This window comes from Lutjanus erythropterus, chromosome 8 (genome assembly GCF_056507025.1).
Source record: "Lutjanus erythropterus isolate fLutEry1 chromosome 8, fLutEry1.hap2, whole genome shotgun sequence".
NCBI lineage: Eukaryota > Metazoa > Chordata > Actinopteri > Lutjaniformes > Lutjanidae > Lutjanus > Lutjanus erythropterus.
This window is the reverse complement of record NC_139324.1, coordinates 15648233-15665659: the sequence shown is the minus strand read 5'-3', so window position 1 is coordinate 15665659 and position 17427 is coordinate 15648233. Positions and strand designations below refer to the sequence as shown.

The 17427-nt window shown below is 41.9% G+C and overlaps 1 protein-coding gene across 1 annotated transcript in view; it reads right to left on the bottom strand.

Moving 5' to 3' along the window:
* Positions 1-17427, bottom strand: part of LOC146322641 (cyclic AMP receptor-like protein A) — a 72695-nt gene that overhangs the window by 50646 nt on the left and 4622 nt on the right. The window contains exons 3-8 of the mRNA XM_084724675.1: positions 16951-17005; positions 15232-15288; positions 15084-15144; positions 9893-9980; positions 3511-3600; positions 2972-3010 (exon numbers count right to left, since the gene is read on the bottom strand). Coding sequence (XP_084580801.1) covers positions 2972-3010; positions 3511-3600; positions 9893-9980; positions 15084-15144; positions 15232-15288; positions 16951-17005 — 390 coding nt within the window. The remainder of the gene's footprint in view (positions 1-2971; positions 3011-3510; positions 3601-9892; positions 9981-15083; positions 15145-15231; positions 15289-16950; positions 17006-17427) is intronic.

Sequence of the window (17427 nt, the reverse complement as noted above, 5' to 3'; positions counted from 1 at the left end):
CCAACAAGATCCTGCTGCTGAGTGAAAGATCACGATCAACCTGTTCAACCACTCACACAGGGACGGGACAGCCTGAGAGACAGACAGAAAGGAAGGAGGAGACACAGAGAACGGGAGGAAGAGGGTGCGTAGGGTGCAACTCACCACATCTGCTAATGTAAAATTAAAAGGATGTAAGACAGCAGCTCTGTGAGACTGCACTTTGGAGATAATGCCAACATGCTCACAATGACTGTAAATACAATGTTTTGCAGGTATAATGTGACTTTGCATGTTTATTACCACTAAACACAAGTACAGTTGAGGATGATTAGTTTGGCATGTATATAGTCATAAGTACTGGACAAATTACAACTGTGACCAGGTAAAGACACTCAAGTTATATGGAAAACACAAATATGTGACCTAAATTTCATGATTATCTACAGAATGTTTGTCAAGCCATTTCACTGAAAACCACATAGGTAAATGTACCCTACAGGCCATGAAGTGCAAACCACAAATTCCCCGGTTCGATTCCAGCTGGGGACCTCTGTGCAGGTCATTCCTCAACTCTCTCTCCCCTAATTTCCTGTCATCTGTCTGTGTGTGCTGTATAAATAAAGCTTGATTTGCTCTATCTAGTAAAGGCACAGAATCCCCAAGAAGTATGTTTCTATTACAAAAAAAAAAACACATTTTAAAGATACATCTTCTGGGAACCATGAAAGCCTATATAAGACACTGTGCCAGTGCAGATCGCAGAGGTTGAGATTAGGGAGGTACCTATTGTCCTCACATCTCCACCACACTAGTCAGCTTCTCAGTGAGTTTGTCTGACAACCGACCACGGATGGAAAGGCTGACGGAGATAGAGACGACAGACAAAGAGGATCTGAGTGTGGAGTACACTGGACTGCATCTTCCAATCATTAACCATTAAAGAAGTGACAGATAGTTGTGATGTAGCTTTACTTTGGGAAAGCGATCAAGCAGGCAGTGGTCAGAGCTAGCTTGTGATTAGGGTCCATGCTCTGGCACCATGAATATCTGTAATCTATGGTTGGGTATCATTTGGATTTTAAAAATTCTGATTCCTATTCTGCTTATAGGCTTCGGTTCTTAAGTATTCACAATACCAGTTCCTTGTGTCCTTCTGCTTTCTTTACAGCAGAGTTGTGAAACAATAGTTACCATCAATAAAGTTACCAGCAGAAACACTGTGCTAAGCTAGCATTAGCTAAATAACCCTAACGATGATGGTCTCTTTTCTGGTTTCTTAAATATTTTGGGGTTTACTGAGGCCACCTTACTGTAACGATAGAGAGCATCCAGCCTTGTAAAGCATTTGTTATGAAATTATGAAAGTTATGAAGTTATGAAAATAATTGTTAGCTGTGGCCCTAGTCAATATATGGTAGGTTTTTTCTAGTACAAGGTTGCAAGTGAATATTTTGTGGGAATCAATTCTTATTTGTAATTGATTCTATAATCCATCCAATGGTTGTCAAGACATCTCACTAAAGACAAAAAGTGTCAACCTCATGGAGGTGGCAGAGGAACAGTCAGACCCATCCTCTGGAGGCCGGGAACGTCTGTGCAAAAAAATTTAAGGACAGTCCATCCAATCAGTGTTTCAATCTGGACCAAAGAGGTGGACAGACCGACCAACCAACTGACTTTACCCTCCCTAGAGCTCAATAAAACAACCCTGGTAATTATTAGCTTTCATTTCTGGAGTTAATTTCCTCAGTTTTTCAGTGCTACGTCTGACCGGGGCCCATGATGCACACCGACGGGGACCTCTAAGAGCGGTGACTCAGCTAAGCTCCAGTGCTTCCAATTGCTGACTCAACCCCTGAAATTCTGCACCTCCGTCACAAAACGCTGTCCTCTGCTTTTCATTCCCCTTCCTCGTTCATCCCCTATAAGGCCTCCTCCTCCTCCTCCTCCTCCTCCTCCCCCGCCTCCTCTGTCCTGTCGGCGCGCTTCGCTGAACTCTGATGAAGACACACTACGGGGCGTGGGCAGAGACGAGGGCAATCTATTTCTCTCCACTCCCGTCTTCTTCCCGTCCCCACTATGCCACCCTTCTTCCCCTTCTCCTGCTGAGTAATTCCCCGTCTCTCTAACTGCACCCCTTATGTCTCCCCTCCCAGCTTTTCCACTTTTCACCTTTATTACTAAAACCTCTGCTCTCCTGCGCCTACTCCCAGCGGGCTGTCAGCAGGGTGCGTGTGTTTGAGCCTTGTGTTTTTTTCCTTGACGTGCGCTGCCTTGGCCTCTAATCTCTCGTCTGGTTTGATGTAATTAGAGCTAATGAAGATTCCCTGATCCTCTGAGCGGCTCGTCCCCCAGGGCCACGACAGCATGGAAAACTAGAAAGAGCCGGGGAGCAGAGAGGAGCGCTGATAAAAGAGACACAGGCTCGTTTAGCACAGCTGATAGCTATGTGTTGTTCTGCATGTGCGTGTGTGTGTGTGTGTGTGTGTGTTTGTCTGCGTGAGTCTGTCTCTGTGTGTGCCTGCTTATTTGTTTAGAAAGATTGATTCCCTGCTGATGCTGCGAGCAGCAACGCGATTACCTTGGCTCATAGCGGAGTGTTGTGGTGTGCATGTGAGTGCGTGTGTGTGTGTGTGTGTGTGTGTGTGTGTGGTTGAGCGTCTGCGGCGGGGATTGGCAGAGCCCTCGCAGACTTAGGGCCAGTTGCAGAAAGCAGTCGACAGGCATAATCCTTCATAGCCGTCCTAAACACTTAAATACACAGTGTAGCAACTCCCCTAAATCTGACAAGGCAGACACACACACACACATGCACACACACACACACTCATCTTGGCCTTACACCAACAGGGGAAAAAACCCTGCAGGCTCCCCTGACATGCAACCCTTCACATTTCCCCGCAGAGACAGCCCTCCTCCCCGCTCCTCCTCCCCATCTCCCCCCCCAGTGGGGGAAGCTTTGATGCCGGCGCTGAAAGGGTCTACTTACATCCCAAATCTCCAGGCTACGTGAACGTCTGTGATCCAGCTGGGGGAAGAGAGAGAGGGAGAGAGCGATGAGGGGGTTACAAAGGAAAAGGAGAGCGGAAGAGAGACTTGTGTGACTGCGGAGGGGAAGAGCTGTGCAGCTGTAGCTATTAATAAGCCGAGAGTGGAAAGAGAGAGACGAGCCCGGAGATTAAGGCTCTGTCCCAATTCTCATTCCACCGCCTCATCTCCACGGCCTCTTCCCCCCCTTCTCCCTCACCCCTTTAACTACCCTCCGAGCAAATAATGCCTTTTCCTATTCACCACGAGGATCGGAGAGTCTGAGGGGGCGTTTTTACTTCTCAAAGATGTGCTGATAATTGCCAATTTTGATCACATAAAATCTTACGAGAGAAGGAGGCTGTTTGGAGCTGGAATGAAGCCAGCGCTGTGGCCCTCCTTGAAAGGAAATTTAACAGAAAATATGCTGTCGCTGGCTGAAAAAAAAAAAAAAAAAAAAAAAACACAACATGCAGTAGCTGGACAGTTGGCTGTACTCACCACCAGGCTCCCGCGGGACCGTAGTAACCCTTTAGCAGCGGCAAAGAGGCCATGACCAGAGGCACCCCCCACGCCATCAGATGGTACAACCTGATAAAAGGCAGACATTTATTTCATTATGCGCACCAGGGCCGAGGAGGTTTGCCCCTGAGAGAAAAAAAACCCCTATAACTAAATCAATTCTCTTCTTCTTCAGCTCATCCCTTTGTTGGCACTCACATCTGGGTCATTTTTCAGGTGCAGACAAATGCCTATACAGCCAGACAGCCAATTACTCATGGTAATATAAACCATAATTACCCACGCTGTTGTGGAAAAGATGATTTGCAGAGGAGATGTCCGCATCGAAACCACAAACAGGATGCGGATTCTCACTCAGTGGGTGCTGGTGACTACAAAATGTGAGGACAAAGCTGACTAAACCTTGTGGGAAAGATGTTTTGTTTTTTTTTACTTTATTGCACAAATGGCCATTTTTTTGAGTAAAGAGGTTAAGAGAGGTGGAGAGACTTCCACAGGGTATTTATGTTTCAGCAGGTTAAAGGAGAAATCTGTAATAACATGACCACGATATGTCATTAGAGATTAAGGAAACATGCTCAGTTTAAAATACTATTTTTTTTAACCGTGGTATCCTTTGAAATTTCTTTTCCAGCCCGTAACTTGCGTTATTGTTTGCCCGTTTTATGTTAATTAGAGTTCAGATTCATTCAGAATGTTCATTAAATGAGTTAGTGTCTGTTTGTGAGTCATAACAAATCATTAATAATCGTTTAGAAGGGGTAGATGTTTATAACAGTTAAATTGAGCAGCGTGTTAATGGAGTCTGGCAGGCAGTGACACAGGCAGTCATTGAACTCCAACTCCATAGTGTGTATTTTCAGAGCAGCGGGCTTTTGTTTTCAAGATAACAGGCTGAATTTTGCATGACAGACAACAAGTTACAGTCTATGGCTCCAACTTGCTATTTGAACTGTAGTACTCATTTTTGGATGCACAATTGTTACAAATTGGTCCCTTAGGACTTTTTAAGACTTTTTGATGCCACCATTTAATTACATATGAGGCCAGTTTTGTACTAAAAGTAAAGTGGGAAAATATAGGTACACTCCTTTGAGTAACTAAATTGTCATTTTAAAATGAATAACAATAAACAACATTTGTCCAAACACTTTTATTAGGAACAGAATGACAGCTCCATTTGAAATCAACTCTTGTGCCTGGAGTGAATTTTAGACCACCACTGGACATCCATTAAATAAATATTAAGACTATTTAATACTTTGTAAGGCCTTTTATTAATAAATGTGAATTCAAAATAGGTTACGACTTTATAAGGACCTGTAGCCACCCTGTTATACGGATATCACTGAACAATGATGGGATCAGAGAGGGCTTTCCTTTTGTGTGTGTGTGTGTGTGTGTGTGTGTGTGTGTGTGTGTGTGTGTGTGTGTGTGTGTGTGTGAGACGAGGTGTGTAAGACGAGGTGTGTGTGCTCCAGTGTCTTGGGCATCCGTGTGGGCGTCAATACTTTATAGAGCGTACAGCATCGCCCGGTCAATTGAGTGGAAGTCCTGCCCTGACTTGTTCCAAGTGCAGTCAATCGAGCGGTGGCGACACGGCTGACACACACTCAATGCCTCTCCAGTTGTGCACCACACACACACACACACACTTTCTCACTTTTACTTCACAGGGCACACTGTATCCCCCTCTCGAGCCCCCATCTGATGGACAGCAGTGTGTGCGTGTGTGGGAGGCGGCGGAGAAAGAGAGATGGCTGGTGGTTTAAATAGAACAGAAAAGTGGGTGCGAGATATAGGAAATGTAGAGGGTGTTTAGATCAAACACAATAAGGAGTACGAGGGAACTGGAAAACGAAGGAGAAAGGGGAGGAAAAAAAAGAAATGGTGGAAGGCACCACTGACAAAGAGAAAGCACCCAAGGAACCAGAGCGCGCAAACGAGCAAAAGAGAGAACAAGAGGAGAAAGAGACACAGAGAGGGCGATATGGTGGTGGGAGGAGAGATACAAATGGTGAAATCAGCGCTGCCAGTCCGCGGCGTGACGACTGGTGCAGGGGGGGGCTTGTCAGGAAATCAATGTCGAGAGCTCACAGACCCACACACGCGCACACACACACACACAGACATGCTGCAGCACATACCCCACACACTCGCAGCACTTCGAGAGGGAGATGACGAGGTCCGGAGCTGTGCGCAACATGGGCTTAATGAGGCACAGCAGGACTGCTATGTGCTCTGCATTTCACACACCTGCACGCACGCATGCACACGCGCACACACACGCGCACACACACACACCTCGAATACAAATCTCTCTCAAGGCTCAATCTCATTTCTCACCGTCTCACACCACTTGCCTGAATCCGTCTTTCAAACACACATAAACACACATGCGCACACACAAACACACTTCCCATCCTCTCTTGCATCCACTTCAATCACTCTTAGATCATCCAGCCTCCGTTCTCCGTCTCCTCTGGCGATTTGTTCATTTATAAACCATCACACTGTGCCATCGCTCTGTGTGTGTGTGTGTGTGTGTGTGTGTGTGTGTGTGTGTGTGTGAGAAAGAGAGAGAGAGAGAGAGAGAGAGAGAGAGAGAGTGTGCGCGTGTGTGTTTGTGTGCCGGGAGGTGGGGTTAGGGGTAATTGTGCATGCATGCAAAGCCACATACCCGCCTGCCTAAACACATACAGCTTATCTATGCACAGTCAATACACGACAACTCCCCTGACGCCCTGCCTTTGCTTCGCTGTAACCCATTAAACATAGAGTTGTTGTTTTTTTTCTTTGCGTCACGTGTGACCAGACCCTCGCAAAATCTCAGACAAATCCTCCTCCCACCTGGTCCCTCTGGACCCATGAGAGGTATCCAGCTGACAGGGCTCTGAAGAGAGGCGATTTTGGCCCCCTAGCCTGCCCCCTTCCCCGCGCACATAAAGCCGTCTCCCTCTGAGTTATACCACCATTATATCGTCTGGCTTATTGCTAATCAATGCAGGGAAACTCCCATGAGGAGGGGGGGGGGCATCTTCCTTTACCAGAACAACCCCTCACCCACAGAAGGGTAGGAGGGGTGTGCACACCTAAGCACATCTACAACCATGAACGACTGCAAAACAGAGTTGCCGGTAACTTGTTAAAGCTTTCTTTTCCGCCCACAGAGTGCGTACATTTTTTTTTAGAATGTGTGTTTGTGTCACAAAGCTCCGCACAAGGCATGGAGAATGAGAAAATATCTCTCCCTCACACACACACACACACACACACACACACACACACACACACACACACACACACACACACACACAAGCAAATTCACGCTGTGGAGAGTGCTCATGGGAGTTTGAGCGACAGAAACATAGAGCCACAAAGCGTGAAGATGGGTGCGCACGCACACACACACAAACACACACACTTAACGGCTGACACTCACTCCCTTTTCAATTAGAGCGTCGGCTGGCTGGAACAGAAAAGGAGGAGGGGGAGGAGGAGGAGGAGGAGGAGGAAGAGGAGGAGAAGGGGGCTGTCAATGCTCTGCGGGGAGACACATGCTCTGGCAGACCAAACACATGCACACACACATACATAAACACACACACAGAAGAAAATGGCTGCAACAAAGCAAGAGACAAATATACATTCAATGGGTGTCACATAGGTGGACACAGACAGGAAATGACCTGTTTGTGCACATCAGGGAGGAATGGGTTTCTTAAGCCCTGTACACACAGGACCACTATCACCAGGCGACCTCGGTCTGTAGTCTGTATTTCACTCAAATTTGCTGAAATTATCCCCTGGATATGATGTCGGCATAAGATCCAACATTTCAGAAGCAGAGCGTCTGTTCTTCAGCAGCAAAAATGCTAATATAGTTTAGAGATGTTTTGTCCACTTTCTGCATGTGTTTGCATAAACACACATTTGAACGAGGTGTCACAATACCAGCATTTTAAAATTTGATACAATACTACTATTAAAAAAGGCTAGGAGGCAGGAATGCACTTAGATCATGTTTATATTTTTATACTATGAAAATGTTAGTATTGTATTGTTGTTAAACGTGTTATTGCAAAAGTACTGATACATAAATACGTATGACAAACTTATTTGCAGCTTCTCTGGCATCATCACTCATTCTAAACATCAACGCAGAGCATCTGTTGACTTCTCTTCAGCATATTATGAGCCACAATCAAATGAAAAAACTGAGATGTTCAGAATCAGATGTTTAAAAAAAAAAAGAGCCCAAAAACACAGTAATGCCAATTCACATGGAACAAACAGTACCACAGGATCGCTGTTTCGTGAATATGGTAGGTAATTTGCAGTGAAATTTTCACTTACAAATTAAGGACATGGCGGATTTGCACAGGATTAAGATCACAGACACATATTCACAGACACAATTATTACAAATTACTAGCTGCCCCTAGGTTATATTAGTCCCATGTGAATAGGGCTTTAGAGTTTAAATGATTTGTCAATTAAAGCTAGAATATGTTACAGTTCCACATTAAAATGTCTAAGAACTCTAGACCTATGCTATATATTTTGATGAGCTGTGTACTTAAATTATCCCAAATGTTTCCAACATTGTTCAAACCCTGAGAAATCTGTTTTTATTCATATAAAGGTGTGTTTTCTTGATAGCCACTAGTTGCTATAAGTTCCGGGAAAATAAAAAGATACATAAGAGAGTGAGGAACTAAGACGGCAAGGGTGACTAAAGGTAATGTGAATAAGACTTTAATAAATTCCCTCATCACAGAACATGATTTCTGTCCAAGTTGTGTCAGATAGATTTTCATCAGCTGTGGTGGTTGTTTAACAGTGAAGACAACAGCTCCCATGATCGCACACTACTTGACAACATCATAAAATATCATCTTTTGTTATTGTGTTAATGTGAGACAGACCTCTCGCGTCAGAATTTAAATATAGTTAATTGGATTGTCAGAACACAATTGGCAACTTTTTATGCTTAATTAAGGGTATAATATGCAACATTTCCCTGAAAAAATTCTGAAAAACTCATTTTTTACAGAACCGGAGGTACTGGAGGTGAAATTCCTCTGGTCATGACAGGAACAGCATAAACGCTTACAAGTGCTCTAGTCTGCTGTTAAATGCCAGAGGAAGGCTGACCAGCACTTAACAACAACTACATGTGTAAGATAGTACCATGTGCAGCTGCAGCTGCAGCTAAAGCTTCAACTTGTCCAAAAGAAAAAGCAGTGATGCATGAATCAACCCAGTAAGCCCACAAGATGGGCGGGTTCAGACTGACTTTCTAGAAAATACCACAGGTGGGTAAAGTGACAAAGCAGTAGTTCTTCTGCCTTCTCTGTCCTTCTCCCACTCAGTCAAGCATACACGCTGGCTGCAGCAGTGAACACAGTTGTGCATCCAGTACGCTGCCAGCTCAGCTGATTGGTGCTCAGAGCAAGACAAAAAAGGTTAAATCTTTATGCTGCAGTTTCTTTTCCTACACAGTGCAGCTGAACACCAGGCTAAAAAACGCAGTATAGACCTACAGATGTGTACTGATATTCTGTTAAAATTAACAATTAAAATATTAAGGGGAAAAGAGGGCATGAATGAGAGAAAAAAAAAGCAACAGACGTAATATCTGAAGAGAAATCACTTTTGCATTACTTTCTAGACATGGCAACATGCTATTCTGACAGTGTTCTGTGGCAGTCTGAGTAAATCTCCCCCTCAGTCTTTTGTCCTAGAACCTCAGAAGTGTTTTTATTTCAGGTGGCAAAGAAAATTATTATTATTATTCTTGTTTTTTCTTTTACCGTGGTTTTGAATTAAGTAATGAGAATAGTAGTGGTATCATCTACTGAATTTCTAGCATTGTGACATCCCTAAAACCAATGTAGAGACTCATATAAACATAATCCTTTTCAAACATCACTTATGAACTACTAGAATTGTGTGGTGGTGGCTTTATCCGCAGAGACCCTCTGCCTGTATTACCTTATCCTCTCATTATTTTGCTGCTCTGGACATTCTACCAACCCTAAACGTCAGTTTTTGACCTTCACTCTAGGAATGAGACTCAATAACAAACTATCTTTCTGGTGCGTTTATGAACAGCTAGGACAAATCCTACTGATTCTACCTTTAAAGATGTAATTTTATAAACACAAATGCCTCTCATTCTGGTTCCAGCATCTCCAATGTGTGGATTTACTATTTTTCTCCATTCCTCAACAGTGTAAATGTAATAACTTTGACCATGAGTTGGACGAAAAGATGACATTTTAATATAAATAATCAGGAAATCAACTAATCAATAATGGAAGTAATTGTAAGTTGCAGCTCTAAGTCCCCTACTCACATCTCATATCTGTTGGTGCTTACTTCTCTGACCAGGTTGAGGTACAGGTTCAGTGTAATGAGGCAAACCCAGGCCAAGGCACTCCAGTCTGCAGAGACACAGAAAAACAACAAGGTCAAATTATAACACAGCTCCTCTGCCACACAGGCACACACCTCCAATTGTGTGTCCAAACACACACATATGCATGAGTGTGTGTGTGTGTGTGTGTGTGTGTGTGTGTGTGTGTGTGTGTGCGTGCGTGTGTTCCACTTTTTGATAAATGAAGGCATATTCTGCAGTAATATGAGGGAAACCTGTGGCTCGGGGTGATGGATGAGAGGCGGGAGCGCAGAGAGAGATAATGATGAACTGTGGAAAAGCAGAGGGAGATAAGGCAGGAGTGAGGGTGCGGGAGGAAGAAAAGAGGAGGAGGAGAGCACTGTGCAGCGGTGTGGGGGGGGGTTGAACGGAGTGGACTAGTGCAAGCGTGAAGAAACTGAAAAGAAAGGAAGAAATTAAGAAAGGGAAGGCGAAGTCAGCAGAGGGGAAAAATGGATGTATTTTACTAAGACAAGAAAGAGAGTCTAGAAAGCTCCTTCTCCTTTTCCTGCCCTCATATTCAGCCCTTTCCTTTGTGTGTGTGTGTGTGTGTGTGTGTGTGTGTATTTCTGTTGACAAGACAGGCAGGGCTGGTCGTCACAATGATGGATTCTCTGAGCTACATACTCAGCTTACTCAGTTTCACACAACAAACCCCCCACACATGCACACACACAGATATACACATAAACACACACTCCTTTTACACTCAGAGAACCTTTAGGAATAGAGTGCAATGACTAAGAAAGGAGGAGGCTGGCTGTCGGTGTCATTATCACAATGAATCACTGTCATTGCAAACGTGTCTTGCATAACCAGCTTTGCTTTAGCTTGAAAACGCACAGCTCAGCTTCCCCGCCACCTGTCCTGACGCTGCCCCCTGCCACCATCTTCCTTCATTTCAAACGCATTTCATAAAATTTTATTGGACGAAGTTAAAAGCAGAGCGGTGCTGCGCGGCGGCTCCCACTAGACCCGACGCTCCGCAACAGAACAAAGTGCCCGTTCAGCCGGTGTTTATGTACAGCCGTTTGTCCTCAGCGTGAGGATCCTCATGATAAACCGAGGTGACAGGCACCCGCCCCTGCAGCACTAACTCACTGCCCATTACCCTGTATCCATCTGTGTGTGTGTGTGTGTGTGTGTGTGTGTGTATCTGTGTGTGTATCTGTGTGTGTCTGCCTGCAACAACAATAAAACAAGCCTGGAGAAGCATCGTATTAGCAGCTAGTCCTAACTAAGAATCCTTATGCTAATCAGCATTTAAAGGAGATGTAATTGCAGCAAATGCCAGCAATGCAAATAAAACTAGGGCTAAGCAAAACAGCTGAAAAATTTATCAAGTTAAGATGTTTCATTTCAGTCAGTACTAATAGTTTAAGTCAACACATTTTTTAAGGTAAAATTCAGCACTTTTCACATAGCTATCCCACCAGTGTTGATGTTAAATATAGTCAGCTTAACTCATTAGAACTGCAAAGATTGGTCAATCAAAAGAAAATAATTGATTAATCGTTCAAGCCGTTTTTCTATCAAAAATGTTAAATGTTTGCTAGTGCTAGCTTCTTAACTGTGAGAATGTGGAGTTTTTCTTTGTCATTAATGATCATAAATGAAGAGGCTTTGGATTTTGGACTGTAGGTTGGACAAAAGAAGCAATTAGAAGACGTCCCTTTGAGCTTTAGGAGCAGAGCAGCACAATTTAAATCGAAACCGCAATATTGTCAAGTATGTATGCATTTCTAGCATAGGTAAGAAAAATAGAGTGCTAAAATCTTGGTCTCTAGACGTATGAATTCTATATGATATTATGATGCAATATTATGATGCAAAAATGATCTTTCCCACTGTAAAATAAATTGCAATCGCAATATTTGACAAAATAAGTATAACATGATTTCATTCATCACATTGCGTAGCCCTAGTGATGAGCATTTTAATTAATCGAGAAAATAATCAGCAGATTATTATATTATTGTTAGTTAAATCCTCCCTGTGCGCTATATTGACTGGAAAAACTGCTCAAGGAACCTGTCAGCAGTGCCTACATGTGCCAGGATGCATTGCTCATGAGCTCCTGACGCCTGTGTTTCCGTGTTACCACCATCCTAGCATATAGCTATTACTCTGTTGGCAGGAAACATGGTGCTGAAAGCTGAAATAATCTGCACTTCTTCCTTGCATCTTGTGCCATCACTGGATGCAGGATGAACAACAGAAAAACTCACTTTCTTGGTCAATATAACACACTGAGGAATTTGTTGCTTTAATTGGCTGCATTTACCATCACCACTGACTGGAAAATTCACATAAAAAGTGCAAAATTTTCCCTTTAATTACCTATTTAAAAAAAAAAAAACAGGAGAAAAAACTTGAATACAACTTCATTTTGATTTTAACCACTTCATTTATGAAGACACACAAGTAATAGACTTTAAGCTATAATGTGTAATATTTCTACATTAAAATGTCAAAAAAATGCCAGACATGTTTAATATCTTGAGTTTTCTATTTATGTTATCCCCAAATTTTTACAACAATGTTCAAACACAGAGAAATCTGTATTTATTAAAGGTAACCGTGCCTTCTCTGCTCTTCATTGCTAGCAGGCCACTAGTTACTGTAACTTCTGTGAAAATACAGGACATGGAGGATACATCAGATGCATGAGAGACGGAGGTGGGCACACATGACTAAACGTAACATGAATAAAAATTAAGTATTATCCCGTCCACGAACATGATTTCTGCCTGAATTATGTCAGAGTGATGTTTAAAAGATAATTCCCATGATTCCACGCTACTTCACAACGTCATCAAACTACATCTCTTTATTGCTTTAATGTGAGAATGTGGAACTATTAAACATTTTATTGAACAATGTTCTTATTGCTACTGATGAGGGGCCCATTACCGATACAAATCACTATTGTTTTATTGCCTATGACTAAATAAAACCATGATCTGTAATATAAAGACAATCCTGCCTGATCAGTCGGAATCACAAAGAAATCTTGGCGCTAACCCCAGAATTGAAAACCTCTAGATATGCATGATTAAGCCAAATGAAATGCATGGGTCCTGCACTGTCATTGGAGGAAAATCATCTCCTCATACAGGGAGTGCTGATGAAACACTGAGTCGTCGGTTTGAGGGCGGTATACTGAATGGCTGCAATGGGCCAATAAGTGCACAGCATGATGCTTGACTCCCAAGTATTTCACCATCGCCACGGGTGTGGTATTCTTAGCATGGGCGTGTGAATATTCCTATTTATTATGTGCGAGTTTAACCAGTTTGTTACCACCCTTGACAGCTGGTTTATATCCAGAACTTCGGAAAAGGATGCACAGACGAACTGACAAAATGAATACAATAAAATACAGGAGGATAAGCTATTACACATATAAAACAGCCTCCATGTTTAAATTAAAGGGATACCATGAGAGACAATAACCATAAACTCACTGTTAAATGCAACAGAAAGTATACAACCACAGATACAATATACAGTAAGGTATGGTGAGAAAAACAATCAATTGAGTGCAGATCTCCATCAGGTAACAGTGAAGCACCTACTGCAATGACACCACAACTGTCAGATACAACCAGCAGAGTGTCACAAAGTTGTGAATAAAGTTAGCATAGTATAGGGTATGTTTTCTTATTTAGATGTGTATAATTTTTGCATAAGTATTGTATTGCATGGTATGGCTTTGAGGTTTTGGTCTGAGACTGTGAGCCTCTCCTCCAACAAAGCTTTGACAAGGCAAGTTCTGTCCAAAGGCATTTATTAGTTTCTGACTCTGGTAAAGTGGGAAAAACAGTAAAATGTCTATAGTGTATCTGTGAAGTATTCTTGTTCTTATTCTTTAAACAAATCACACAAATTTACTGACTATCATGATCTCCTTTTAATAACTAATGTAATATTTTTTCATTTTCATTCACAGAGCCTCCACTGAAACTGTTTGGAGACCCCCTGGGGAGGCCCGCCTCACACTTAGAAAACCTGATTTAGAACATTTTGTCATTCATTTGAAACATTATAAGCAACCAGGCAGTTTTACATAAATATAATAGATATAGAAATCTGTTTATTTGGAGAAACTCACAAAAGCGGAAATTCTAAATAGTTTACACTTGATGTTCCTTGTCCAAAGGTTGGAGCCTGCCTGTCCCAGTGGAAGTTGTGGCTGTCCAGAAGTAAAGTAATTCCAGTAAGTAACCACTATCATGTTCAACTCCTTGCGTTCATAACAAACCAAATTTCATGAAAATCGTTCCAGAATTAAGTGAGTTACAGTCAATTTTGTGAAGTCTGTATCTTGTGTATGTTTACTAGCAGACCCTGAACGCAGCAACACAGATGCATAGCAGAGATGGTGGCAAAGTTAACAAAACAGGGATTTATTTATCTCACATCGTACCTAATTTTAGTGGATCATAACAGATCAGGTTTGGAATTAATCTGCTGATGCTCTAATTTGAGATGAAACAAAACTTTTCTATAGATGTGACCCTCAACAAAGGTCCAAATAAGGCCTGTGACAGACTAGCAGGTAAGCCTTGTTTTTAGCCTAGCAGTTGTTGATGACTCGGAGCCCCAACCAGATGGCTAAAACAGAGCAGTCAATAAAATAGGTTTTTCAAAAATTGTGAGTCACCAAAACGACAAGAGGTCCTCAAGCATACAGTCATGAATACGCAAAAAATATATTAGTTATAAGACAAAGTTTTGAATAAGTTGAAGTCATCACCAACCTTTTTATCTGCATTTATGAAGACTGAAGTCTGGCAACACAAGTAACTTAACAATTGTATTTAAAAAAAAAAAACATTTATCATTTTCAAAAGGCTCGCTCTCTAGCCTGTATCTCCTCCACGAACAACTTGCAACAATGTATTTCAAAAAGCCCTGGGTGAAAGACAGTGCTATAAACTGGAGCGATCAGTGTCAAGACACATTTTGCTCTCAAGACAAAAACAAAATGACAAAGTAACATTATTTTCCACAGTGATATATGGTGTCAAATCTTTGCTCGTTCTTTGCCGGCTTACTCAACTCTATTGTTAAAAGTGTACCAGTGAGAAATTAAGTTTTGTCTTACCAAAGTACGTTAGCCACCAGGCCTGGAAGTTGCAAAGCGATCCCTGTGGATGTGACTCACCCTGGGGAGGGAAGCAAGAAAGATTTTTACAAACCACCCACAAAACACTCTATGTGTGTGTTTAATGAATGCAACAAGAGTAACTCACCATGACATATGCTGTGCTGTCAAAGAAGGCAGCTACAGTCAGGCTGAGAATCATCTTCTGTACAGTGAAAATGAGAGGAAGACATGAAGAGGGATTCTCTATCACAACATCCCTTGTAAATATCCCCATGCATTTATATTAACGGAGAGAGAGAAGGGCAAATTATACATCAAATGATCACTGATGTGGCTGACAGCTTGGCATACGACATCCCTGGTGACAACTCGGTGAAAATATCACAGAGGAGAGAGTCTCCGTAATTCCTTGTATACACGCTGAAGCCATTATATTTTATATGAAATAAATCAATAACCTGTGTACCACAGAACTCTGAAAGGGTTGTGATGCATGCCAGCTGTCAGCCTATAGGTGGTTACAGACTGTTGCTATGGTAGATACAAGACACACAAAGGCATGATTTAACTTTAAATTATGTTGCACCAAACTAGCTTAAAATTAAGACAAGATTAAATTTTAACCTGTCTTTATACTTCAGTTTAGTTTTTACTCTAAACCTAGAGTAAATTTGATTCTGTTGCATCAAAACTCCAACTTACGCTGTGACCTAGTGTTAACTTTAAATTTAAACTCAGGAGGTTTAACTTTTAGAAATGCAAACAATGTAAAGCTTTGTCAAATTTTTAGTTAGCTAGCAAACAATGCAACATTTTCTACTTACTTGATCCCGACAGCACTCAGATTTATTTATTCATTCATTCATTCGTTTTAGTTTGGGTAAGTAAGCTACTGATTAAATTCCAGCTTACATCAGTAAACATGGATTTACTAAACAAGAATTAGTTTTTAGTTGTGCAACAGAGCTCTGCTTAATTGCAAATCTGAATTTACTCATTTAAAAACTAGTTTTGCTCAGCTCTGATTACAACTAATTTTAAGACTAAATCAATCTTTGTGGTGAAACCCAATCTAAGAGAGAGAGAGAGAGATACATAAACACACACACACAGTCCTTAATCAATTGATGTCCAGCAATGACTGTGCCGAAGGCTACAGAGGAAGAGGGGAAGAAGTGAAAAAGACAGAAAATGAACGCAGCAGGGCCAGAGAGCACTGAAGAATATTGACTGATGGATAACCTTTGTAAATGGATGGAGCTAAGGAGGGGGTTTATGTGGTGTGAGAGGAGCAGACGAGGAGGAAGAGAAGAAGGAGGAAGACCAGGAGGTGATGCCACACTGTGCGACCTGGTCCAGAGGTAATAGGATCCATCAGAGCCCCACGTAAAGCTGTCATTTACTTCAGATTAGGAGGAGATAACGTGGAGCACTGCTAAACCTGACAGACCTGCTGGATTGGCTTCAAAAATACCACACAGACTGCACAGTCAAACAAACCCTGATCTTTTTGGATGAAAGAAAAGACGTTTTCCATTCATTCATTCATTCAGTATTTATTTATACTCCAGAGATTTATGGGGAGGGAAAAAAACACATCTAATTAATATTATTCAGTTTGTAGTCAGAGCTTAAGTATAATGCAACCCTCTCAATTGGAGAGGGGAAAAAGCACAAGACGGCAGTCATTATCACAGAACGACCATGAGTCAATTAACACAATTGATTAATCTGTGCATTTTAATTGGGTTCAACTGTGCCAAGATTTGTCATGGCAAATTAAACATATTTCCAGTGGCAATGAAGCAAACAGAAATGGAAAAAAAAGATCCAAAACATACTGTACAATGTAGTGCAAATTTACCTGAGCCAAAGAGTGATACCTGCGAAGCAGCCAGATCACAAACAGCATGAAAAGACTTTGGAGAGAGAAGAAAGACCACAGTTAGATGTTTCTAGCTAATTGCAAGGGCAATGATTTGAGCAGGGCAGACCAACTGCTTTACTAACGATGATATATGGTCTAACAGCACATTTATACATCATAACAACTCCAGCACATAAACCTGCACATAAACCTGCAGGCTCTTTTGTAACCTTCACTGTAGCAGCTGATATTCTTCAGCTTGTAGTGCAAACACTGACCATTAAAGTAGGACTGGGCAATATGTGGATTATTATACCAATATTGTGATATGAGACTAGATATCATCTTAACTTTCAGATATTGTTATATCTGACAACAGAGTAACTGTCCCACACCTGTGCACAGAGACATGGCAGAGCATTATCTGTCTATTTAAAGGAGAAATAAATAAGTCACGAATGATCAAAAATTAGT